Source organism: Zootoca vivipara, chromosome 2 (assembly GCF_965207765.1).
Source record: "Zootoca vivipara chromosome 2, rZooViv2.hap1.1, whole genome shotgun sequence".
In the NCBI taxonomy this organism is placed as follows: domain Eukaryota; kingdom Metazoa; phylum Chordata; class Lepidosauria; order Squamata; family Lacertidae; genus Zootoca; species Zootoca vivipara.
Genome location: NC_142584.1, coordinates 106,919,170 through 106,944,924, shown reverse-complemented (window position 1 = coordinate 106,944,924; position 25,755 = coordinate 106,919,170). Strand labels below are relative to the sequence as shown.

Genomic DNA, 25,755 nt, shown 5'->3' with positions numbered 1-25,755 from the left:
TTCTTGTGGTGTTATATGTTGCCTAAGGTTCCGTATATATGGTGGTGATTTTCCTTTATCTCTGGCTCCTCCTCTCCCTGAAGTTTCCCTCTTATTATTATTATTATTTATTGTTTTCAGGTCCTACAGGAGAAGCTTCAAAACAGCAATCTGGACCCAAGAGAGGTTGCCATTGCTATGGAAGGCCAGGTCAGTTCCTCCCCACACCTCACCCCGCCCTCCAACCGGACCCACCTACCCTTTTACTTTTGGGGTTCCTCTTTGTTCTCACCTCCTCCTGTCATTGTCCCTTTCCAGCAGCGAGATTTTCCTCGAGGAATTCCCGAATGTGGAACCGATGCCCTAAGGTTTGCTCTCTGCTCCTATTCTGCCCAAGGTGAGAAGCTGGAACGTTCCCCTTTATTTTCTGGGGGGCCCTGTCCATGAAATAACCAAAGGGGAAATGGCTTCAGCCCCTGGCATTTCCAGTTGTGGCTGGGAGAGATCCCTGTCTGAAATCCTAGAGAGCTGCTGCCAATATGATTGGCAGACAGAACTGAGCTTCATGTGTTTCTGTTTAGCATTGTTGATGTTGTTTTTAAATCATTTTTATTAATTTTCCAATACAAACAACCAATTAACATATAATCATATTCCAATTAAAAACAATAAACAATAAACAAAATAAGAACCAAATGATAGTCCTAATTATTATTATTTTCCAGGCAATCTGGACCTCTTAAAGAACATTTCTCATGTCTCATTCCTGCCTTCTTCTGTTGTTCTATTTTCACATTCCGATTTTATCGCCTTAAAGTTCTCCGTCCCTGGCTATGCGATTCTCAATCATGTCCAAAATCATATATCCTCACATCCATCGAGTACAGCTTTATTTGTAAATATATATATTTTTCCAACTGTCTGTTTGCCAGCACAGTTTCTCCTGACTTCCTTCCAGTCTCCCGATCCGGGCTGTTATCCAAGTCTTCATTAAAAGTTCAATGACGCAGCAACTCCCATGTCGTTAAATTGTTAAGTTATTCCCATCCGGGCTGTTGTCCAAGTCTGTCTTTGATGTTAGGCATTCTGTTTGCATATTGCAATGTAAATGAACTATATTCCACAGATATAAATCATTTGACAATCGATCGGCTTTCGGAGACCACACAATCCCCCCTCCTGGGTCTGTTTAGCATTGTAACCGGTTTTAAATGTGGTTTTGGCCGACTTGGAAACTGAGGCCCTTAACATCACATGCATGCCTTTCCTCAGGCGACGGCATTAACCTTGATGTGGCTGCGGTGGAGAGCGCCAGTCGCTTTTGCAACAAAGTGTGGAATGCCCTGAAGTTTACTTTGGGAGCCTTGGGAGACGGATTTACACCAGTGCTGCCAGAGAAGGTAACTGGGAATGTGTGTATGCAGGGAAGGGGGTGATTTGCTTACAGAATATGTTGGTGTCTGTCGGTCTGTCTTTCTGCTGTGTAAAACGTAGAATAGAGGTCTCCTGAAGAAACAGACGTCTCCTTAACCTTTCAGCACACCTAGGATTTGACTAGTAAGCATTTTCTGCACTCGTCTATCACACTTACAGCCAAATCCTAGACATGTTCGCTCAAAAGTCAGTTCCACTGGGCGAAGCTTTTTATGTATGCCACTACTGTGGCTCATGTTTTGTTAGGTCAAAAATGGAAAGCGAGCAAGGTCCCAACTAAAGAAGAATGGCAACTTAAACTGATGGAATATGCACAGCTTGCAGACCTAACACACAGAATAAGAGAACAAGAAGAACATATATTTAGAGAAGAAAATGTTTATTGAATATATTGGGGGGGGGAATTGTGTACTCTTGAAAATGCTGGCAGCGTTAAGATAAATTCAACAGTGTCAATAAGTTTTGATGGATGTAATAATGGAATACTAAATGGTTTAGTTTATGTAAAATATGCAGGGATTTATTATATGCAAAATGGACCATGGAAAGAGAAGAAGGGAAGTCACTGATATTTTAAGGTTGTTTAAATGAATATTTTAAATTGTAAAACACTATGTGTGTGTGTGTGTGTGTGTATATATACACACACACACATACATACACACGCACACACACACACACACATACACACACTCACACACAGTGGTACCTTGGTTTGCGACCGCAATCCGTTCCGCGGAGCTGGTCGCTCCCCGAATCGGTCGCTCCCCGATGCACGCTTCTGCGTGAAGCTCCGATAGAGCGCTTCTGCGCAGATCACTTCTGTGCATCTGAGCGCCGCGGAACCCGGATCTAAACACTTCTGGGTCCGCGGTGGTCGGAAACCGAAGCGGTCGCAAACGGAGGCGGTCGCAAACGGATGTTTGACTATATGTACAGTATATGAGAATGAATGAAGTAGGATGTGCTTGAGAGCAAAACTCTCCTCTGACGTTCAGGCGCAAGCTGTGCAGGGAGCACGTGTATTAGGAATACTGGAATACTTCTGCCACTCGTTTGCCTCTTCCTCCAGGTCTTCCCTAGCTCCCCGATGGAGCGCTGGATCCTCAGCCGTCTCTACCACACAGCAGAAGATTGTGGCCGGAGGTTTGAAGGGTACGAACTGCATTCTGTCGCGTCCTCGGTCCATCTTTTCTGGCTGCACGATTTCTGCGATAACTACTTGGTGAGCTCTGCCTGTGGGTCCAGATTCCTACCACCTCTCTGGGAGTGGGATGGGCAGGACTAGATCGTAGCCCAAGAAGTGAAAAACTTGCAGGTCGAGATACAGGTGGGCAATGTCTAGAGAGTATGATTCTGGTTTTCATATTTTCCGTGAGACTTTTCACTGGAGGTGAGGCTTTGAGTAATCTGGGTGCTCTTTACGCTGAAGCGGGGTTTGATTTATTGTGGGTGGCAAGGATGATTGTGTGGGGAAGGGGTCATGGATAAAGAAAGAGAGAGGGGGCAGAAAGAGAATATGGAGTGCAGAAAGAGAAAGAATAGGATGTTGGGAGTGGCAGAGTGCTGTTGCACTCATGTGCAGCTAATAATAATAATAATAATAATAATTTATTATTTATACCCCGCCCATCTGGCTGGCTTTCCCCAGCCACTCTGGGCGGCTTCCAACAGAAGAATAAAATAATTGATTAAAGATTAAAAGCCTCCCTAAACAGGGCTGAATTCAGATGTCTTCTAAAAATCTGGTAGCTGTTTTTCTCTTTGACATCTGACGGGATCGCGTTCCACAGGGCGTTCCACCAAGAAGGCCCTCTGCCTGGTTCCCTGCAACTTGGCTTCTCGCAACGAGGGAACCGCCAGAAGGCCCTCGGTACTGGACCTCAGTGTCCGGGCAGAACAATGGGGTGGAGACGCTCCCTTATTATTATTATTGTTATTGTATTGAATTTATATACTGCCCTATACCCGGCGGTCTCAGGGCGGTTCACTGAACAATCACAATATATGAAATCAAAATAAAAACAATAACCCAATAACATGCCCCCCCCAAAAGAGCCACATTTTTAAAGGGTATAGGATGTCAACCAAAGGCCTGGTTAAAAAGGAATGTTTTTGCCTGGCGCCTAAAGGTGTATAATGAAGGTGCCAGGCGAACTTCCCTGGGGAGAGCATTCCACAGATGAGGAGCCATTGCAGAGAAGGCCCTGTTCTCCAGGTGCAGGTTTCCCACAGGCATCTGGTCGGCCACAATGAGAAAAAGATGCTGGTCTAGATGAGCCATTGGCCTGATCCAGCAGGCTTATTTTATGTCTTCCATCCTTTTTTCGCTCTCTTCCCACCCATTGCCCTCTAACAGGTTACCCCAAAGTAAAGGAAAGCTCTGCCCTCGGCCGGAAAAAATACCCCCCACCCTCATGCTGCATGAGGCCTTTGGTATGTTACGGGACTGGCTGACGATCAGGAGCGATGGGAGTTGTAGTCCGTCAACATCTGGAGGTCCTCAGCTTCCCTCCATGCCCTGGCATGGAGTTGGATCTTCAGAAAGCATCTCTCCTCCCAGATGATGGTAACACACCTGTTTTTCCTCCACAGGAGTCTGTGAAGCCCATATTGAGGAGCGGGGATCCGTCTCGGCTACTCTCCACCCGCCGGACCTTGCACAGTTGCGTGGACGTGGCTCTGCGCCTCCTTTCTCCCTTTATGCCTTTCCTCACAGAGGAACTGTGGCAGCGCCTCCCCAAGACTGACTCCCAGTCTCCTCCCAGTATCTGCGTGGCCGGATATCCCAGTACGGAGCAACTGGTGAGAGCGTTTCCAGGGATCTGAAAGAAGGAAATGTGTTAAAACTGTGTGTGTGTGTGTGTGTGGAGCATTTCAAAGTGGTTCAGAGCTCACCTGTGCATTTTCCAGAAGTGCTTGTACAAGTTTACTTCATAAACCTTGGAGTACAGTGGTACCTTGGTTCTCAAACTTAATCCGTTCCGGAAGTCCGTTCCAAAACCAAAGCGTTTCCAAATCCAGGGCGCGCTTTCCCATAGGAAGTAATGCAAAACAGATTAATCCGCTCCAGACTTTTAAAAACAACCCCTAAAACAGCAATTTAACATGAATTTTACTATCTAACGAGACCATTGATCCATAAAATGAAAGCAATAATCAATGTACTGTACTATAACATAAATAAGACAGTATTGTAGATGATAAAAATAATAATATTTTTTTTTTGTTACCTGCACTGATGATACTAATTGTTTGGATGGAGGGCTTTTTATCCATTTCCGCAGTCACACAATGCGTAGCTGAACTGGGTTCCACACAGTCACAAAAACTAATTAATCGAAAAAGCCTCAAAAACAAAAACACGAAATAAATAGCAAAAACAAAAGCGCCAAACTTAACCAGTTCCGGAAGTCCATTTGTCTTCCAAGAAGATTGAAATTAGCCAGCATGCTAAATATACTTGCTCCTTCTGTGGCAAGACCAAAATGAAGAGGAAAGCTGTGGGTACCTGGAACTGTGGCTCTTGTATGAAAACAGTAGCTGGTGGCGCCTGGACATACAACACCACTTCAGCGGTGACTGTGAAATCTGCCATCAGAAGACTGAAGGAATTAAAAGACCAGTAGAAGCATATTTTTGTTCCACTGTTACTCTTCCTCTACAGTTCATGTCCTTATTGTCAATTAAAGGTGGCTGTGAACATTGAAAAACAAAACAAAAAAACACCAAGGCGCAGCTTCTGATTGGTACAGGCGCCCCGGAAACAATAGCAGTCAGCTGCATCGGATGTTCGGCTTCCGAAAAGCGTTTGCAAACCGGAACACTTACTTCTGGGTTTTCAGAGTTTGAGAACCAAGGCGTTTGAGAACCAAGGTACCACTGTACAAGGTCCCTGTTCTGAATATCCAGTAATGTAGACATTACAGCAAGTTCTAGTTTCAACTTTGGCCACATCTGCACCGTACATCGAAAGCACTGTGGTGCCATTTTGGAGGTGCTGTGAGTTGTTGGGAGATTGTGATTCCTCTCGGAGAGATAGAATTCCCAGAATTCCCTGGGAAAGGGATTGGATAATTAAACCACTCTGAGAATTGTAACTCTGTGAGGGGGCTAGGCATCTCCCAACAAGTCTCAGCACTGTTAATAAACTGCTGCTCCCACGATTCTTTGGGGGAAGCCATGACACTTAAATTGGTGTAAGGTTTTCTACTATTGAGATATATATAAGTTTCACAAAATAAATATGAAATAAAATAGTGTTTTAAAGGTATGGTGTAGCCGTGGCTCTAATTCTACAAGGAAAGAATGATTTTTTTCAAGTTTTATTTTATTTTTTCATTTCTATACCGCTTTATATTTTTAAGAAAAATCTCAAAGCAGTTTACAGCATATTAAAACATCAATAAAACAATCCAGAATCAAACATTTCTGGAGAAATTCAAATATAAAGTATACAGTCAAAAGAAACATCAACAGGAAACTAAAATATTATCTTAATGATTTCAAAACAAAACATTACAAAGGAGGTCAGCTACAGAATATACATTTAACACAAAGTTTTAAAAAAAGATCTTAAACATTTCAAAAGGAAACATTGCTAAGTGAAGTCAAATATAAAATGCACATTTAAAGGTAAAGGTAAAGGGACCCCTGATCATTAGGTCCAGTTATGACCGACTCTGGGGTTGCGACGCTCATCTCGTGTTATTGGCGAGGGAGCCGGCGTACAGCTTCCAGGTCATGTGGCTGGCATGACAAAGCTGCTTCTGGCGAACCAGAGCAGCACACGGAAATGCCATTAACCTTCCCGCTTGAGCGGTACCTATTTATCTGCTTGCACTTTGACGTGCTTTTGAACTGTTAGGTTGACAGGAGCAGGGACTGAGCAATGGGAGCTCACCCTGTTGCGGGGATTTGAACCACCGACCTTCTGATCGGCAAGCCCTAGGCTCAGTGGTTTAACCCACAGCGCCACCTGCATCCAAAATGCACATTTAAAACAGCATAATTAACAAGAGAATAAAATACTATCATAAGCATGTCAGTTTTCCCTTCCTCCACATTTCTAGGCTCACTGGTGTCATCCCGACGAAGAGGCAAACTTCCTGTTAGTACAGGAAGTCATTAGAGCCGTGCGTGCCCTGAGGGCAACTTACCAGCTGACCAAAGCTCGGCTGACAGGTAAGACCTCTTCAAATTTCTGCTTTGTGGAGAAGTGTTCATTTAGCACAAGGGCTTAGTAAGGAAATGTGGTCATTGGGATAGGAAAAATTGTAGTTTCAAAACATCTGGGGGCCGAGTTTGAGGAAGCCTGGTATAACTGGAGCCCCCTCCCTCCAATTGGCTGATACCTTTGATTGTCTGAGGACAATGCCTGTATTTTTAAATCTCTCTTTCTGTCCCTAGTGTATCTGGTTTGCCCAGAGGCAGTTTCCCGTGGCATATATGAGACCTATCGAGAACCCTTGCAGACTTTGTCTTTGGCTGGATCTCTGAGACTCCTCTCAGGTATTGAGGGAGCAGAACTACCTGCGAGTTGCGTGGCTGCGAAGGGCCACGAACAAACTGTCATCTATGTGGATTTGCAGGTAAGACCCAAGTTGGGGCAACTGCTTGGTTCAAGGAGACAGATTCATAAGGAAACCAAAGAAAGGTGGTGTTATAAGGGGGGGGGAACTGTTCCCTTTCCCTTATGGGGTATTCCGGAGCCCGTATAGAGTCCTTAAGTGGGTTTCCTATTGGTAGGAGAAAACAGAGGCCAAGCAAAGTAATATTGAGAAGCAAAGCGGCGAGTAAGCCTGATCTTTATTCAAGGAACTGTTGCAACAGGGTCACCACGTGCAAGAGGGATGAGAACCCTGAACAATGGTGCGCAAGCCCCTATATAGACTTTTGAAATTGCCCACCCTGTAGCCCAAGACCACCACCCCCTGAAATATCATACATACGTCACAGAAGGAGGCCATCTACAGCAGAAATCCTGCCTGCCAGGATACCTGATAATGGCCACTGATTGCTTTACCTGGGCAGTCTGGGCATTCTTTTGTGATGGTAAATACTTTTAGTTCCTGAATCCGGTTCATAGGCTCACCCTATTCATACACATATATGCCCTTAAGACAGGATTTGCAAGCAAAAAGACAATGGGAAGGCTCCCTTATTGCAGAGGAACATTTGAGGTCATTGGGAAAGTAAAAATGGCATCAGAATTGCTCTCCTGTACTATATCAGACACATGGTTCATATATTTAGATATGTGTGTGTTTATGAATATTTATTCTACATCTGAGACCTTAAAATTCTTGTAACAGTGGTGACCAGGTGAAATGCATTGTGGGAGAATTATGGCCACCTTTTGGGGAGTAACTGCAAGTAGGTCTAGATTAGAAGGAGGTTCTTTTAAATGTGTATCATGCATTGAACCTGTGGCTCTTCTCTCACCGTAGGGATTGGTTGATCCCCAAAAGGAGCTCCTCAAATTTGCATCTCGGCAAAAGAAACTGGAGCGGCAGCTGGCAGATCTCACCGTACGGGTCCAAGGGGCCAGATATCAGGAGCAGGTCTCCCCAAAAGCCAAACTGGATCACCAACAAAAGGTATTAACTGCTATTTGGGAGGGGGGCTATGGTTGCACGCCACATTAAACCACAGGTAATGTTTAATTGTGCAACACGAGCAAGCAGCGATCTGGATTGTGTGGCTCAACAGTTGCTTTTTTGCTCTGGATTGTAACAAGCTTTATTGCATTGTCTGAGCCCAAACTCGTGGCTTTATATTTGCCAAACGAAACCGCAAGTGGTACTATGGTTTGGTTGGAGAAAAATAAACCATGAGCCCTGGTTCAGATGACAATCCAGGTTTGTAGTTCGCTGCCTGCGATGTGGTCGGGAGAGGGAAAGGAGCAGAGCAGGGATTTTTGAGGGGCATGTACCAACACAGACTTCTCATTCACGTTTAAACCATAGTTAAACAAGAAACGTGATGTGTAAACCCAGCCTTGAATACTTTCTTTTCTTTCATTTTAGGCTTTTGACCAAAAAAAATCCTCATTATAATTTTCTTTTTCTTTTAACATCTATATTGAAAGTTCAAAGAGTACATAGTTATATGTGCACTAAACACGGTGAGACGTAAATAAAAGAGAGAAAAAGAGAAACAGCACCCATGTAGAAGGGAAAATAAATGGGTGGGGAGGAAAAACCCAAAACTGTATACTTTACAAGGTTGGTATTGTACTTCACCAGATCTTAACCTATTACAGTTGTACTTCGGCTCCCGAACACCTTGGAACTCATACGTTTCGGCTCCCAAACACTTGAAAACTGGAAGTGAGTGTTCAGCTTTCCAAACGTTTTTTTTGGAAGCCGAAAGTTCAGTGGGGCTTCCGCGGCTTCCAATTGGCTGCAGGAGCTTCCTGCAGCCAATCAGAAGCTGCGCTTTGGTTTTTGAACATTTCAGAAGTCAAACAGACTTCCAGAACGGATTCCATTCAACTTCCAAGGTACAACTGTACGGTATTTGTAAGAATGGATTCCAAATATTGAATTTGTCCATGGCAAGTCTGCGTTTATATGCAAGTTGCTCATAAGTTGCGAGTTTGTATAAGTCTTCGATCCGATGTAGAAGGGAGACACAATTTTTATTTTTCCAATTCATCAGTATCAGTCTTTTTGCTGTGGAAAGGGCATGGAGATTATAATTTCCTTCTGTTAACATAGTGCAGGCATCCCCAAACTTCGGCCCTCCAGATGTTTTGGACTACAATTCCCATCTTCCCTGACCACTGGTCCTGTTAGCTAGGGATCATGGGAGTTGTAGGCCAAAACATCTGGAGGGCCGCAGTTTGGGGATGCCTGACATAGTGTATCTGTCCTGTGCTTTGCTATTCAACCATAAACTGTTTCTTGGGGCCGACGTTTATAGGATTATACTGCAAGTTTCACTAAACGAAATAACATAAATACATGTCTGGGACATCCTTTGGGTATGAACTTGTGGGAAAATAAGTCTGCGTTGGCAACAGTGTACCCTCCTTATCTCACTGGTAGCAGTGATGCTTCATCTGCGTGTTTAACTCTCTATTTTTTGTCACAGATTTCCTTGCTGCGTTCCGAGCTGGTGCAAATAGAACAGGCCCAGTCAACGCTCCAGAACATGCCTGTGAGGCAGGGATTGGCTCCTGAACCACTTGAGTAGTGAGGACTGGCAGAATTAGCCTTGCACAGCGTAGGTGGAATACTACAAGACCGAGGAGATATGGAAGACTGGGAAAAGAAGTTGGAAGCTCTGTGTGGTTCTGAGACACCCAGTTCTGCGATGGGGCCTGTCTCGCGGCAGGGTGGTGGGTGGGTCGGCACACTGACTTGATTGGACAGAAGGGATATTTTATCGCCCACAAGGTTCAATGCCAGCCTTTACCGCTGCAGAAGCTGTGGAACCGTTACGATGTGCCCTTAGCCAACCACCGAGGGTCAGTCTTGTGTCACAGGATCGCCACACCTAGTATGCTTGATGGGTTCAGCTGGTCAAAACCTTCTCCAGGCAACTTGTTCTCACTCTCCCAAGGGATGCATTCACACAGAGAGAATAAATATGTGAGCCAGGCTGCCCATGGAGGAAGCCACGGCTACCCACAAGTAATTCACACAATCGTGTTTGCTGCAGTTGTGGAAAAGTCTTCGTCTGTGGCTATCTGCTTTTTACACTAAATTTGTCCATGCGACTGCACTCCAGAGACTGTTGGCACACATCATTCGGAAAAGGATTTGAACGCCTGCGCTTGTTGTCCCATCAATATTTATTTTACTTTTTTAAAAAAAAGAAAGAAACTTGGTCTTTGTAGTCAAACAAAAGGCTGTCTAAAATAATTTTCTTTTTCACTGCTTGCGATAATGCAGAGAGTCAAGAACGTATCCACCGGCGAGGTTAACTATGCAGATTTAAGAGGCTTTCATGCAAAGATGAAGTGTAAAATAATGTTTGGAATTACATCTTCCTTTTAATTCAATACAGACCGTCTTTCTTACCATGGCATTTTTTTAAAACATGCAACATGGATTTCGAACATGCAGCATGTGCTTAGCACCCCCCTGCAGGAGAGATTAAGGGCTGCAAATTGTGAAAGAGGTGGACAGGGAAAGAGAGCGGCTGGAACCCCCCCCCCCAAAACAGAGATGTCCCTCCCAAGCACCCCTAAAAGTTCAAGATGCGATCTAGGTGATTAGGATCATGGGCAGCTTGCTACTTAACAAGACTAAAGAGGAGGACAGGCTTGAAAGGGTTACTCTAGAAAAAGGCTGGAATGAAGTTTAGGTTTGCACAGACCTGCAGCCCAGGTGGGTGTCTCCTGGTCCATCACCTCAAGGTGCAAACTGCTTGAGGTTGATTCCGAACACCTGTTGCACCATGAGAACAAAGGAACAAGAACAAGGGCTATAGCCAACTAAATTATTCTGAGAGCAGAACCATTGAAATTAATGGACCCAAGTTAATCATGTCCATTATTTTTAGTGGATCTACTATGAGCAGGGCTAACACTGATGAGCAACCCTTTTAATGACCAGTTTGCAACACAAACTGAACTTACTGAAAAGCAGCTGGAGGAGGAGCAGAAGCAGCCAAAGGCCAAAAACACAACTGGTAGTATTGGGTGAGTGTGAGTGTGAGTGTGAGTGAGTGACCTTTCCTCATCCTGGGAACTGGGTTTGGGGGGGGCAGATGACCGCTGGTTCGGCCACAGCTGCGGGCGGCCTGAGGAAGCTTCCTTCAACACCTTGCCTGTCTATAAAAAGCAAACCCAGAGAGGGAGAGACTAGGGTGGTGTTAGCACTTTCCAGAACAGCTCCATGGTGAGCTGTTGTGGTGGTAAGTTTGGGCCCCCGGTGGGTGAAGGCATAGGCAAAAGCCCGGCTGCTGCTACAAGAGAGACAGAGGGGAGTGGCAAAGGGATCAGGTGAAGGAACTGAGATTTATCTCTATTAATTTGTATGAATTGTTAGGGAAAATTCTGGGTGTGAGGCTGCTCAGCCACCCAGTTCGTCAGGCAAGAGCAGGGGTCCCCAGACTTACCGGCGTTTGGGCCGGTTCCCACCGCGCCGATTGCGCAGCGGGCCGGAGGGCGGGGGAGCGCGTGCCTGTGCGGGCCGGCGGGCGGGGGAGTGCGCGCCCGTGCGCATGCGCACGGGCGCTTACTGGCGCGGCGGCACGCTTCCCGGGTGGAAAAAGCGCCGAAAATCCGTTGTGCGCGTGGGCCTCCCCCGACCCGGAAGTGCACCAGAAATGACATCTTCCGGGTCGGGAGAGGCCCATACGCATGCGCAGAAAGGATTTTCGGCGCTTTTTCCCAACCTGGAAGAGCGCTGCCGCGCTGCGCGCCGTAAGAGCAGGCGGCGGGGTGTCGCCGCGGGCCGGATTGGCAGGCTAATTGGGCCGCATCCGGCCCCCGGGCTGTAGTCTGGGGACCCCTGGGCAAGAGCCTGCGGTCCGCTGCGGAATAAAGGAAGGAGTCCAGCCACCAACCAGAGCAAAATAGCAAGGTTTGTTGTACAATAGGTTCGAGCCAAGACTGAACACTGAGAACAGGGTTACAAGAACTTTTAAAGCTTCCCACCCAAATCCCACAATGCATTTCAGAAGTGTCATTCCTACATCATAGTTACATAGCTAAACGTCAGAAAAGGGGAGGTACATACAATATTAACATACTGGTAAACAAGATGTAACATAAGGGTAATGTTTCAGGGCAAAAGTAAATGTGTGATAAGTACTGGGAGGAACTTCTTGAGTATTCACAGGAAAAGAACAATAAGGTCCTGGTTTTGTATCATCTGCCACCTGGGTGGGTCTGGTGATAGGGTTGCCAGACTCAATAGAGGACAGGACTTCTCGTGCCTTTAATTGCCCTGCTCTCTTTTGAGTCTGGAAACCTTAAAGAGAAACCAGCAGACCCTTTGCTTGGAAATTAAACAAAGGGTCTGCTGGTTTTTCTCTAAGGTTTCCAGACTCAAAAGAGAGCAGGGCAATTAAAGGCACAGAAGTCCTGTCCTCTATTGAGTCTGGCAACCCTATCTGGTGATGGGATTAGGCTTGGCCAACAAAGTGCCTCTGGGCACTTCCTGGAGTCCCTTTTCAAGGGCAAAATAGCATTGGAATGGAGGAAACGAGTTGATTTTATATGATTTTAAAAACTAGGTAACTTCCCTGAGCTGTCAAGTCGAAAGGATACGTTTATGCATAATATTTATAACATTTAACAACTTTAAAGACGTCCCCCCCCCCCGTGATTTCCATAACAAAATGTAACTTTTGTATATATATCTTTAGTATTGCTGTTTTAAGTTGCCCGTTACTTTGGGGATAGCTCCACACTCTATCACCACCACCACGCCCCCCAAAATCCAAGGAACTGTAGTTTAAAGGTACCAGGAATTGTAACTCTTCGAGGGGAAAACGATAGCTCCCGGGATTCTCTGTGCATTAAATCTGCTTCTTGTGGATCTGCCCCTTAGTCCAGGCGTGGGGGGAAACCTTTGGCCTGCCAGGCGTTGTTGAATCATAGAGTTGGAAGAGACCACAAGGGCCATCTAGTCCAACCCCCTTCCAAGCAGGAAACACCATCAAAGTATTCTTGACATATGGCTGTCAAGCCTCTGCTTAAGGACCTCCAAAGGAGGAGACTCCACCACACTCCTTGGTAGCAAATTCCACTGCCGAACAGCTCTTGCTGTCAGAAAGTTCTTCCTAATGTTTAGGTGGAATCTTCTTTCTTGAAGTTTGAATCCATTGCTCCGTGTCCGCTTCTCTGGAGCAGCAGAAAACAATCTTTCTCCCTCCTCCATATGACATCCTTTCATATATTTGAACTTGGCTATCATATCACCCCTTAACCTTCTCTTCTCCAGGCTAAACATACCCAGCTCCCTAAGCCGTTCCTCATAAGGCATCGTTTCCAGGCCTTTGACCATTTTGGTTGCCCTCTTCTGGACACGTTCCAGCTTGTCAGTATCCTTCTTGAACTGTGGTGCCCAGAACTGGACATAGTACTCCAAGTGAGGTCTGACCAGAGCAGAATACAGTGGTACTATTACTTCCCTAGATCTAGATGCTATACTCCTATTGATGCAGCCCAGAATTGCATTGGCTTTTTTAGCTGCTGCATCACACTGCTGACTCATGTCAAGTCTGTGGTCTACCAAGACTCCTAGGTCCTTTTCACATGTACTGCTCTCAAGCCAGGTGTCACCCATCCTGTATTTGTGCCTTTCATTTTTTTTGCCCAAGTGTAGTACCTTACATTTCTCCTTGTTAAAATTCATCTTGTTTGCTTTGGCCCAGTTGTCTAATCTGTTAAGGTCATTTTGAAGTGTGATCCTGTCCTCTGGGGTATTAGCCACCACTCCCAATTTGGTGTCGTCTGCAAACTTGCTCAGGATGCCCTCAAGCCCATCATCCAAGTCATTGATAAAGATGTTGAATAAGGCTGGGCCCAAGACTGAACCCTGTGGCACCCCACTAGTCACTACTCTCCAGGATGAGGAGGAGCCATTGATGAGCACCCTTTGGGTTCGGTCAGTAAGCCAGTTACAAATCCACTGAATGGTAGCATTGAACTACAACTCCCAACAGCCCCAGCAAGAAAGCACGGGCTAATGCATTGGGATGATGGGGACTGTAGTTCAGCGACGTCGGCGGGCCAAAACTTTCCCCGCGCCTGCTTAACTTTTTTATGTACACCGCTGGAAGTTGGAAATAATTTGTCCTGCAGTAAGCGGTATAGAAATCAAATAGTCGCGTATTTAGGTTCCACGCGGCCCCGCCCCCCTCCCAGAATTTTCTTTTTGCCGCGCGCACACCCACTTCTGGCTTTCTCCCCGCCTACTTTCGGTTTCGGGTGGTGGTTGTTTATTTTTGCACGCTTGAGCAAGAAAGAGGCAGGCGGTGCCAGCCGGGGCCGTTGCAAAAAGCGCTTCTTCTCCCTCCTTCCTCCATGGCCGCCGCCGTCGCCGTCGCCCGCGCCCTGCGGGAAGAGCTCTTCTGCCCGATCTGCCTGGATTACTTCGGCGATCCGGTGATCCTGAGCTGCGAGCACAACTTCTGCCGGGCGTGCATCACCACCTACTGGAGCGGCCTGGGCGACAGCTTTTTCCCCTGCCCGCAGTGCAGGAAAAGGTCCCGCTCCGGGAAGCTTCGGCCCAACGCGCAGCTGGGCAAAGTGGCCGAGAGGGCCAAGGAGCTGGCCTCGCTCGCCGAGCTCCCCGGCACCTCTCGGGGCGCGCCTTCCCCGCCGCCGGCCAGCAGCAGCCCAGGAGCGGGGCTGGTGTGCCGGCAGCACCAGGAGCCGCTGAAGTTGTTCTGCCTGGCGGACGAGGGTCTCATCTGCGTGGTCTGCGACAGATCCAAAGAGCACCGATCTCACGCGGTGGTCCCCGTGGACGAGGCAGCCAAGGACTACAAGGTAAAAGCAGCGAGAAGAGCGGCGCCTTTCCACGAAGTTCCCGCCGGAAGCAATGACCCCCCTTTCGCAATCAGTAAAGTTCATTGCCTTCAGTAGGGCTACTCTGAGTAAGGCGAGCTTTGCACGCAGCCCAGAGTGGTGGGAAGGATCGTAGCTTGGGGAGCGTTTCCTCCAGTGATCTCTGTTCACGAGATACTTGCATTAAAAACAAAACATTATTTTGCTTTTGATTTGTTGGGGGGGGGAGCCGAGGTGAGAGATTGGGGATGCATTTTGCACGCAGAAGATTTCTTAGGAATTGCAGCACCCTTTGCTTTATGTATCGAAACAATAAAAGAAACACACACATGTGTTATGCAGTGTATTTACCCTAAGACTTCACACGTATCAGCTTTACGTAGATATATATATACCGGCGTTACATATAATTTATAGTGTCCATATAAAGATTTATTAATTGTATAAAAAACCATGAATCCACATAACGCCAACAGTCCAAGATCGTATTCATAAATATCCTTCCCTGTTTCTAGAGCAGCTTTTGGGGAATCTTCAGCCCTGCAAATGTTCCTGAACTACAACTCCCATCATGCCTGCTCATTGGCCATGCTGGTTGGGACTGATGGGAGCTGGCATGCAACAAGAAATGGAAGGCCACAAGTCCCCTGTCTGTGCTGTTAAGTGCACTTGAACGTAAATATGCAGAACTATTGTGCACTGCCTGCTTCCTATCCATCGCCCAACACACTGCCTATTCTGATCGTACGCCAGAACAGAATGCATGCTAAAAGCAAGCTAAAATTCAGCCATTCATCTGTTTGGCGGGAGGAAGAGCAGAGTCCAGTTTTCATCTCGCCCCTCTAAACACCAAAGTTTTCTAGCTTTTTAGTTTGTTTTTTTATAAAAAAGTTCTCTGCATGCACAGTAACTGCAGCAAAATCAGAGTCCTTGAGGACCTGTTTGCACACCCAAACAGGGGAACACATGCAGCAAATCTACTGTACTTCTGCAAGCAGAAAGAGCTTGGTGCCCAGCAGATGGATTCCTGTCCCCTTCAGCTCCAGCTAGCATGGCCAGTGATCAGGGAGGATAGGAGTTGTAGTCCAGCAACATCTTGTGGGCTGTGAGTTCCCCCACCCCTGCCCTAGCTGCAGTGGGGCACGCTAGTCTTCCTGGCTTTTTCCTGCTGACATTCAAGCAAGGGGCTCCTTCCAGCAACAAGCCCAATGTACCCGAGCTTCCGCATTTTGCTTTTCTTTTCAGTTAGGCTCCCCGCTCCCAGTTACTTCATTTATTATTATTATTTTTATATATATAAAAAAGCCAGGCAGCGCCCGCGGGTGTCAAACCGCTGGAAGCGATTAAGGGATCTAAGCAATACTTTGGTCGATGGAACCGCTGGGCTAAGCTGGCTCCCCAGGTACTTCATTTGACGTCATTTCCATATTTCTCTATTTCATAACTTGAGGCATTAAAAAAAACCACACGTGATGCACGCAACCATGCATTTGAAACCCTGTGCAGGAAAGAAGTTTCTCAGGGGTGGTTTTGTGGTAGGGAAGTGGCTGGTGGGGAAAAGAGTTAAAGCATTTATTTCCCCCGCCACCTGCTTCTTCCACTCTCAGCCTCTGCCCCTCCAGTGGATTTTTCAAGTTAAAGCAGGCTGTTTGGCTGCTGTTTCTGTTTGCATACTGAATGCACTTTGGCTTAGGAACTGTTGCCTATGACCTGCAGTCACAGGGCATTTTGAGATGGAAGGCTTTGCAAGGGTTCACATTTCAGGAGCCTTGCCATTGTCTGAAATGGGTTTTCAGGATCCTCTTACCAGCATAGCTGCCAAGTTATCCCTTTTTTTAAGGGATTTTCCCTTATGCTGAATAGGCTTCCTCGCGAGAAAAGGGAAAACTTGGCAGCTATGCTTACCAGGTGCTCACAGGAAGCTAGAACTAGAACCTCGCAGGAAAGAGTGCACACCTTTTAAGGAGGCTTGAGGTCCTATACATGACCTGGAAGCTGTATGCTGGCTCCCTCAGCCAATAACGCGAGATGAGCGCCGCAACCCCAGAGTCGGTCACGACTGGACCTAATGGTCAGGGGTCCCTTTACCCTTATATGCTATTTGGTCATTTATGGACCTAATAGGTATCTAAAGCCATTTGCCCATGTTGCCATGCAACCAGTCCATGCAGAATGTAGGCATCCTATATATAGAAATGAGCAAACCACTGATATTTTAGAGAGCAGGCTAGCAGGCGGGGCCCATGACTTACACCATAGGAGCCTACACAACACAAAACACTATTGTTGTATGTAGACTTTATTTTATTTGTTTTTTCTCTTATATTTTGGAAATGTACATCAAGGTTTTTTTTCTTTGTTTTTTTTGGAGGGGGGCACCAAGAGGGTGGGGCCCTAAGCTCTTGTTTAGCTTATACGTAAATCTGGCACTACTCATGCCTATGGAGGGAGCCTACGGCAGAAGAATGATACAGAAACCCAAAACTGTCCACTTCCTAAACCTTGAACACCCACCTGCTCTTTGCTTTGGGCAGGCCCAGTTTCAACACCACCTGGCCTTGTTGAAAAGCGAGAGGGACAGCAGGGAGGTCCTCGCAATGAACCAAGGGAAAAGGCTAGAGATGTTGCTGGTAAGTTTGCCTTCTTAGGCAAAGCTGTCTTTAATAATAATAATAATAATAATAATAATAATAATAATAATAATAAATTTATACCCCGCTCATCTGGCTAGGTTTCCCCAGCCACTCTGGGCGGTTTTCAATAGAATATTAAAAACACAATAAAACATCAACCGTTAAAAACTTCCCTAAACAGGGCTGCCTTCAGATGTCTTCTAAAAGTCAGATATTTGTTTATTTCCTTGAAATCTGGTGGGAGGGCATTCCACAGGGCAGACGCCACCACCGAGAAGGCCCTCTGCCTGATTCCCTGTAACCTCACTTCTTGTAGGGAGGGAACCGCCAGAAGGCCCTTGGAGCTGGACCTCAGTGTCCGGGCTGAACGATGGGGGTGGAGAACGCTTGTATATTTGGGGCTTGAGTGACATCACTTAGAAAAGAAGCACATTTTGTGTCAGAATGTATATGTCCATCCGGCAAACTCTGTTAGACCAGCTGGGGTGACAAATAGCAACAGTAGCTCTTGAAACAATGGTGCCACAGATCAAAATGTGTAACATGTGGCACATGTATGTATATAATTAGCAATTAAGAGGCAAATGACTACACAAATAGAGAGCAGTTGTGCTGATGAATGGATAGCACACAGTGACCCCAATCCGTACCTTGTAGGGGAGGGTTTCCCAAACTTGGGTCTCCGGCTGCTTTTGACTACATCTCCCATCATCCCTGACCACTGGTCCTGCCAGCTAGGGATGATGGGAGTTGTAGTCCGAAAACAGCCGGAGACCCAAGTTTGGGAAACACTGTTGTTGAGGAAGTCGAAACAAAAAGCAGAGTTGCTCTGTTTCAGACCGGTGTGGGATGTAGAGTATAGTCCTCAGCCCAAACCTTAGTTGTAAGCAAAACCCCATAAGACCCAAACTAGACACGGCAGCAAATGCATGGTGTAAGGTAAGCTGACACCATGCATTTAAAGCAGCCATCCCCAAACTTCAGCCCTCCAGATGTTTTAGACTACAATTCTCATCTTCCCCGACCTGGTCCTGGTCCTGTTAGCTAGGGATCATGGGAGTTGTAGGCCAAAACATCTGGAGGGCCACAGTTTGGGGATGCCTGATTTAAAATATGATGTTATCCCCCAAGGGATCCTGGGAACTGTAGTTTGTCAAAGGCAATGTTGGTAATCATAGCTTTGTTACGAAGGCTATGTGGGTTGTTGTTTTTTTGTGGCTTTATATTGTAAACCGCCCTGTGATCCCCGGATGAAGGGCAGTATAGAAATTAACAAATAAACAAAGCAATAGCTTTGTGAGGGGTAAACCACAGCGCTCAGGGGTCTTTGTGGGGAGACCATGTGCTTTAAATGTGTGTATGCAGCCAAAACGTCGCAGGCCTCCCTGCTGCCTCAAATGGCGGGCCGTGAAGTGCAGCAAAGATGGGGGGAGTCACTTCACTTGTCAGGGCCTGTTTGCAGAACTCCCACAGGCATCTAGTTGGCCACTGGAGGAGCAGGCTACTGGATGAGATGGTATATCTAGGTTCTTAGGATATGCAATCACACAGTATTAATGGATGTTACTGGGCGAATCATAGAGTTGAGGCTGCGCTGGGAAGCTTGCAGTAGGCCAAAGGGGAGCCAACATGACCCCCACCCCCAATAGGAACATAGGAAGCTGCAGGGTTTCAACTTGGGTTATCTCCTAGCCTTACGTGGAAATGGTGGGGATTGAACCTGGAATCTTTTGTATGCAAGCCGGGTGCTTTACCGCTGAGCCACAGCCTTCCCCAGATGTTGTTGGACTCTGAACTCCCATCAGGACAAGCCCGAGGAGGGGCAACTGCATGGAAACATAAGAGCCTTGCGTCCTCACAGCAGCTGAGCAGTTGCTTGTGGGAAGCCCAGCAAGCAGGATTGAAGCAAAAGGGCCCCCTCCCCTCCTGTGTTCCCCAGCGACTCGTATTCAGGAGCATCACTGAACTTACTAGGCTCTGATACACTGGTTTTGCTGCAGCAAGGAGAAAAATTGCTTTTCGATATTTCCTGTCCTCACCCTTTTGGAACAGCACCGTTTCACGTTCCTTCCTCTACAGGGTCGTGCGGAAGCCGAGGGGCAGAGAACTGCCCACGTGTTCCAGCAGTTAAGGAAGACCCTTCAGGACAGGGAGAGCCATGCCCTACAGGGGCTTTCGGAAGTGGCCAGCGAGGTGAAGAAAATGCAGCGGGAGAACGAGAGCAAGATCCTGCAGGGGGCGCCGCTTCTACGAGGGCTGATAGTTGAGCTGGAACAAATGTGTCAGCGGCCGGATACTGAGCTCCTCAAGGTAAAAGCAGCGGCATGGTCGTCCAGCAAACATGTGGTCCAGCGGCGTGGTCGTCCAGCAAACACGTTGCTGTTTCTGCAGCAGGGTTCCTGTCTCCAGTGTCTTGGAGCCGCCCATTCAGCAGGAGAGGGGGAGCTTTTAAGCCACTGCATGCTCCAAAGCTAAATGTTTGGAAGCACTGAAAACAGAAGGTGCATCTGCTCCGAGAGAATGGTGTGCAAGATCTGTTAATGTACAATGAAACTTCCCGAAAAACACAACTATAAGTCCCTCTGAAAGAAGTTGGTTTTATTTTATTTTTTTAAAATATTTTTTTCTTTGGTTTTACATATTTAAGTTTATAATCATACAACAACACACCCAAAATTACAATATTCCATCGAATCTCTGGACCTTCCCCTCCATGGGTTCTGTTGTTAAACCTTTTCTACTGCATCTTTTTTCTACAATCCAAATTTTTTACAACTCCATTACGTTCATAGTTCTTGTTACATTACAAGTGTTATTACAGTCCTGCTAATGTTTTTAACTGCTTACAGTGGTCTTCCAGATAAATTTAAATTCCCCCCCATTCCTTATTAAAGTTTTGGTCTTCCTGGTTCCTGAGCTTTCCGGTCAGTTTTGCCATTTCGGCATAGTCCAACAACTTGATTTGCCATTTTTCTCTGGTAGGGACTTTATCTTCTTTCAATCTCTGGGTTAACAACATCCGTGCAGCTGTCTTCGCATGCATAAAAAGTCTTTTCTGCTCCCTTGGAATTCCAGTACCTACAATTCTTAATAGAAAAGCCTCTGGTTTGTTTTTTATAAAAAGTTATTTTAAACCAGGCATCCCCAAACTGCGGCCCTCCAGATGTTTTGGCCTACAACTCCCATGATCCCTAGCTAACAGGACCAGTGGTCGGGGAAGATGGGAATTGTAGTCCAAAACATCTGGAGGGCCGAAGTTTGGGGATGCCTGCTTTAAACCTTTCTTTCAGTTCATTGTATATCATTTCCCAGAATGCTTTTATTACCTTACACGTCCACCACATATGATAGGAAGTGCCTTCTTTTTCTTTGCACTTCCGACAGACATTTTTACCTGTCTTGCACATTTTTGCTAACTTACTAGGAGCACAGTATAAGACTTGCTTCGGTGCAGCAGTATCTAAACTCCCTGCAAACAGATTGGTAAATAGGTCATCTGGAAGCACTCAAAAGCAATAGAATACAAATATACAAATTTAATAAGCCGTCCCACCACAAAATTAGACTTCAGGAAGAGCCCAGTTCATACATTACTCCCCACCCTACCACATAGTTCATGGAGGAATTTTGAGTTGTGAATTATGATACAGTACTGTGAAAGGGCACCCCTTACAATTCTGCTTTCTCTCCATTTCTCCTCCCCTTTTAGGATGCTGGGAGCCTCTTGAAGAGGTAAGCAACTGTGGTTGTTAAGTGTGGTTCATTCTGTCATCAACCAGACTGAGAGGTTTGTATCCACTGCCAGTCATGCTCAGAGCAGACCCATTGAAATGCTGTTAATTTTGTTGTTGTTGTTTAGTTGTTTAGTCGTGTCTGACTCTTCGGGACCCCATGGACCAGAGCACGCCAGGCACTCCTGTCTTCCACTGCCTCCCGCAGTTTGGTCAGACTCATGTTGGTAGCTTCGAGAACACTGTCCAACCATCTCGTCCTCTGTCGTCCCCTTCTCCTTGTGCCCTCAGTCTTTCCCAACATCAGGGTCTTTTCCAGGGAGTCTTCTCTTCTCATTAGGTCGATTCATTTTCAGTGTTTCTGCTCTGTAGTTGAATACAGCCCAGAGTTTCTGCCAAACAGGATTATGTGCCCAGCAGCCACCTGATTTTTCTCTCTCTTTCGCGCTAGGTGCAAAAACTGGAACTTTCCAAAATGGTCACCTGTGTCCACCACTGAATTGGAAGAGAGAATTTTCCATCTCTCTCGGAAGAAGACTGCCCTGTGGGAGCATATGACCGAGATGAGAGGTTTGTGCTTTGCACTAACTTCTTCGCGCAACAACACACAGGTGCCCTGTGGAACTCACTGCCACAAGAGGCAGTGAAGGCCACCGACTTGGCTGGTTTTAAAAGAACATTAGTAGAATATCAGGGGCTATCAATTCAAACTAGCCACAATGGCTGTATCCCACCTTTGGCTCTTCGTAGGTTAATAGTAGCATTGATGATGTTAGTTATATCCTAGACATGGTACTTCCAAGGAAGGGATGGGAGAAAGGTCTCCCCCCCCCTTTTTTTTTTACAATGGACATTGAATAACTTCAGGTAGGGTTGGGTTTTTAGTGTAGAGTGGTCAGGAGAACAGGTATAGAGACAAAAGCATGCCAGAGATTACTATACCACTTCCATGATACAAAAATCCGCTTATCCAAACATGAGGAATTAGCACCCCAAACCTCGCTACACACACCACAGATTCAGATATCCAAACAGTTGGACCTGCATGTAGCACGGTAAACAAATAAGCGGCCTTGAGCAAGCCTTACTTTTTTTGTGTTTTGCTCAAGGCAGAAACCGTGAGTAGAAGGGGAGGAGGTAGATTGTACAAATAAGATCATTTCCCCCCCCCCTTTTTGGCTTTTGCAATGTTTCAGAGGGTTTCCCCTGTTTGTTTGTTTTGTTTTGGGGTCAAAATTCCATGTCCGGGAATGCATTAGAAATTTCCACGTAGGAATCCATGGAAATTGTTGACTCGTTAAGCAAACGCTTGCCTTGACAAGCAATTTCCTGAAAATGCAATGTGTTCGGATAGCGAGACTTGCATTTATATGCAGTGCTTTTTTCTTCTTCTTCTAGAAAAAGAGGTGCAGGAACTCTCACCTTTTTGGGATGAAAGAAATTACAAAATTGTCCTGTAGCACCTTAAAGACCAACTAAGTTTGTTCTAGGTATAAGCTTTCGTGTGCATGCACACTTCTTCAGATACACTGAAAGAAGTCACCAGACCCTTATATATAGTGGGAGGGTGGGGTGGAGTGGACAACCCTGTTGTTCAGCTTTTAGAGCAGCGTTTCTCAACCGCTGTTCCGTGGCACACTAGTGTGCCGCGAGACGCTGGCTGGTGTGCCGCGACGTGCGGCGACGAGAAGGGCCAATACTCAGCGCTGACCCGCCGGAAAGCAATATTTCTCCTCCTCTTTCCCAAAGCTCAGTGCAAACGAGCCTGGCAGCCGCCAATACACAGCACTGACCCGCCGGAGAGCAATATTTGGCAAGTGTTTCTTACAGTCGTAATTATAATATAGGGCGGCACAGAGTTAATTTTTTTAACTTTTTTAATGGTGGTGTGCCTCGTGATTTTTTTCACGGAACAAGTGTGCCGTGGCCCAAAAAAGGTTGAGAAACACTGTTTTAGAGGCGCCACAGCCACTTTTAGGGGCGCCTCCGACGAGTTCCAGCTGAAAAACAGCCCTGGTTAGATGTAAAAAAAAGAGTCTCCAGTAACCTCCTTCCAATGGAAACCAAACATAGTAAGCACTGCACTACTGAAACGTCTCATCGCTCTAGGAATTGGAGGGAGCGCAATAATACTAAGCTGGGCAGCCAGTTTCTCCTTTTATTAATAATCCAGAGCAGATCTTATCTGTGCATGCGCTTCATATGTGATGTAGATAAGAGGCACACATTCCTCTGTGTTATTACAGAGATCATCACCTTGGATCCCGATTCAGCTCATCCCAACCTGGCGATTTCAGCTGACCGGAGGACTGTGAGCCGCAGGGATGGCTTCCCAGCTTACCTCAACACTTCTAGAAGATTCCACCCCTCCTTCTGTGTGCTGGGCTCTGAGGGATTCTTGAGCGGCCGCCACCACTGGCTGGTAGATGTGAAAGGCCGCTGCGGTTGGGCCCTCGGTGTAGCTCAGGAATCTGTGGAAAGGAAGAGGCCCGTGGTACTTCAACCAGAACATGGGGTTTGGGCTGTGGAGTTGGGGCCCTACCAGCTCCTTCCTGCAACGCCAGCAATTGTGGCAGAGCCGGAGACCCCGACCCGCAGGATTCTGGTTAGCTTGGACTATGAGGCAGGGCGGGTGACCTTCTCCGACCCTTGTAGCTCAGAAACACTCTTCACTTTGAGGGCCTCCTTCACAGAGAAGCTTTACCCGTTCTTTTGGCTGTGGTCCCCTGACTCCTCTCTCACACTGTGTCCCTGAGGCAAAGTTGAAGGGTGGAAAGGAACGGGAGATGCTGTCGCCTGATCACCATCTTCTTCCCTGGAACATAGCTGCCAAGTCTCCCGTTTTCCCCGGGAAACCCCCGTTTTTACTTACCTTTTCCCGGTGGTCCCCCATATCATTTCGTCTCCCGTTTTTCTCCGTTATTTTCTCCTGCCGGCGGCCATTTCCCCCCCCTGATTTGCCCTTCTATGGGCACAAAAATTGGCCGCCGCCGGCTTCAAAAGTCGTATCTATGCATGACCGGAAGTGCATAGATGCGACTTCCAGTGTCGGCGGCGGCCATTTTGGTGCCCATAGATGGGCGGGCCGACCCCAGAAGTTGCGTTGACGCACTTCCGGTCATGTGTAGAAGCTACTTTTGAAGCCGGCGGTGGCCATTTTTTGTGCCCATAGAAGGGCAAAGCAACACCGGATGTTACGTCAATGCAACTTCCGGTGTCACACGGCTGCCGGTCCCGGATTCTGCAGTCCGGGACTTGGAAGTTAGCCCTGGAGTGATGTGGGGGGAAATAAAGAACAACTCGTACTGGTTCACCCACAAAACTATTTTTGTTAACTCCCAATATACAAGGTCATTCAAACAGATTCCGGGTCTGTGAGTCCTGTTGGAGCCAAGTAGGACTCAGAATCTGCCATAGTCTGTATCACGGGTTGGCAAAGGATGATGGGAGTTGAAGTCCAACAGAGGATTGTGGGCCACACATTCTATATACCCTTGATCTATAGGCAATCGTGCATTGCTAAACCCGGGTTTGCCAATAAGGCAGAGTGCCCTGGATAGACTGCTGCACATAGGGTGGGGAGATTTAGGACATTCAGCACATGGTACTCCGTCCCTTCAAAAAGTATCGCTTTATCTCTGCTGAATCTACCTCAAAGGGTTGAATAAATGGAGAATAAAAATGCACACTGGCTTGAACTCTTGAGGTCAAGCGTGATGGGAGTTGTACTCCAATAACTCTGGGAGGGCACTTGCTTCAGAAGACGGACGGGATCGAAATGTAGTTGTACTTGACACGGTTTTGAAATATTTATTCCTACCTGGCTGGAAAAGAGTTAATCCACCTCCAGCCTGACTGACATACTATTCTGGTGGGGGCGGGACTGTTCCCAGTTTAAAAGGAGGGAGCAGCGGTTTTGTCAGTTGAGGAGAGGGAGTGGGTAGGTGTGAAGAAGAAAGCTGAGAGGTCAGGATAGTGGGGATCTAGATGAGGTTCAGGAAGGCTCGATGTTAAATGTTTGACAGAGATTATCTACAACCGAAACATATCTTATAAACACATGAAACGTTAAATAAACAACTATGTTCTAAGGTTAATAAAATTCTTTTCTTTTGTGCCAAGAAGTACCGTCATTCTTTTTCCAGCAAGGTATCGGGACTCACAGAAGTGGTAACTCATTAGAGGACAAAACTTACCTCAGGAAAAGAGGCGAAAGTTTGTGTCTTACAGTAACACTGAGGAGGCTTAGAAACTTGTTGGGGTGTCAACAAGTTGCCAGCGTGGAAAGGGCAAACTTTTACAGTAGAGGATATCAAGCCCAGAGAGAGACCCTTTACTGGTGGCAGGAGGTTATTCTATCAAACAGCCTAGAGTTTTTATTTGATACCAGGCCACGTGAGCTGGAAGGAGAGTCTCTTTACAGTACTTATAAACCCACAAGAATAAAGGGCTTTATTTGGAGGAGGCGGGAGAAGAGTGTGTGTGGCTTCACCTCTGGATTCCT

At 46.6% G+C, this 25,755-nt stretch overlaps 2 protein-coding genes across 3 annotated transcripts in view; both read left to right on the top strand.

The window, feature by feature from the left end:
• The window catches only part of VARS2 (valyl-tRNA synthetase 2, mitochondrial), a 35,649-nt gene extending 25,226 nt beyond the window's left edge, over positions 1 to 10,423 (top strand). For both annotated transcript variants that reach the window (XM_035107223.3, XM_035107226.3), the window contains exons 22-30: positions 121 to 189; positions 298 to 376; positions 1,252 to 1,379; positions 2,486 to 2,638; positions 4,009 to 4,218; positions 6,486 to 6,597; positions 6,823 to 7,004; positions 7,863 to 8,012; positions 9,511 to 10,423. In XM_035107223.3, the coding sequence (XP_034963114.3) occupies positions 121 to 189; positions 298 to 376; positions 1,252 to 1,379; positions 2,486 to 2,638; positions 4,009 to 4,218; positions 6,486 to 6,597; positions 6,823 to 7,004; positions 7,863 to 8,012; positions 9,511 to 9,612 (1,185 nt within the window). In that variant the 3' untranslated portion in view covers positions 9,613 to 10,423. The remainder of the gene's footprint in view (positions 1 to 120; positions 190 to 297; positions 377 to 1,251; positions 1,380 to 2,485; positions 2,639 to 4,008; positions 4,219 to 6,485; positions 6,598 to 6,822; positions 7,005 to 7,862; positions 8,013 to 9,510) is intronic.
• Positions 10,424 to 14,307: 3,884 nt separating this feature from the next.
• LOC118081072 (E3 ubiquitin-protein ligase TRIM7) lies at positions 14,308 to 25,375 on the top strand. Its single transcript, XM_035107229.3, has 6 exons — positions 14,308 to 14,869; positions 17,422 to 17,517; positions 19,600 to 19,830; positions 21,230 to 21,252; positions 21,703 to 21,821; positions 23,498 to 25,375. The coding sequence occupies exons 1-6, from the start codon at positions 14,402 to 14,404 to the stop codon at positions 24,004 to 24,006; spliced, it is 1,446 nt and encodes a 481-aa protein (XP_034963120.3). The 5' UTR covers positions 14,308 to 14,401; the 3' UTR covers positions 24,007 to 25,375.
• Positions 25,376 to 25,755: the final 380 nt, after the last annotated feature.

What these genes read in the sequence shown, in the direction of transcription:
- LOC118081072 (XM_035107229.3), top strand. Translation starts at nt 14,402, where the DNA reads ATGGCCGCCGCCGTCGCCGTCGCCCGCGCCCTGCGGGAAGAGCTCTTC. An exon ending in AGGCAGCCAAGGACTACAAG is followed by an intron (nt 14,870 to 17,421) that starts GTAAAAGCAGCG and finishes TGCTTTGGGCAG; the next exon opens with GCCCAGTTTCAACACCACCT. An exon ending in AAAGGCTAGAGATGTTGCTG is followed by an intron (nt 17,518 to 19,599) that starts GTAAGTTTGCCT and finishes CTTCCTCTACAG; the next exon opens with GGTCGTGCGGAAGCCGAGGG.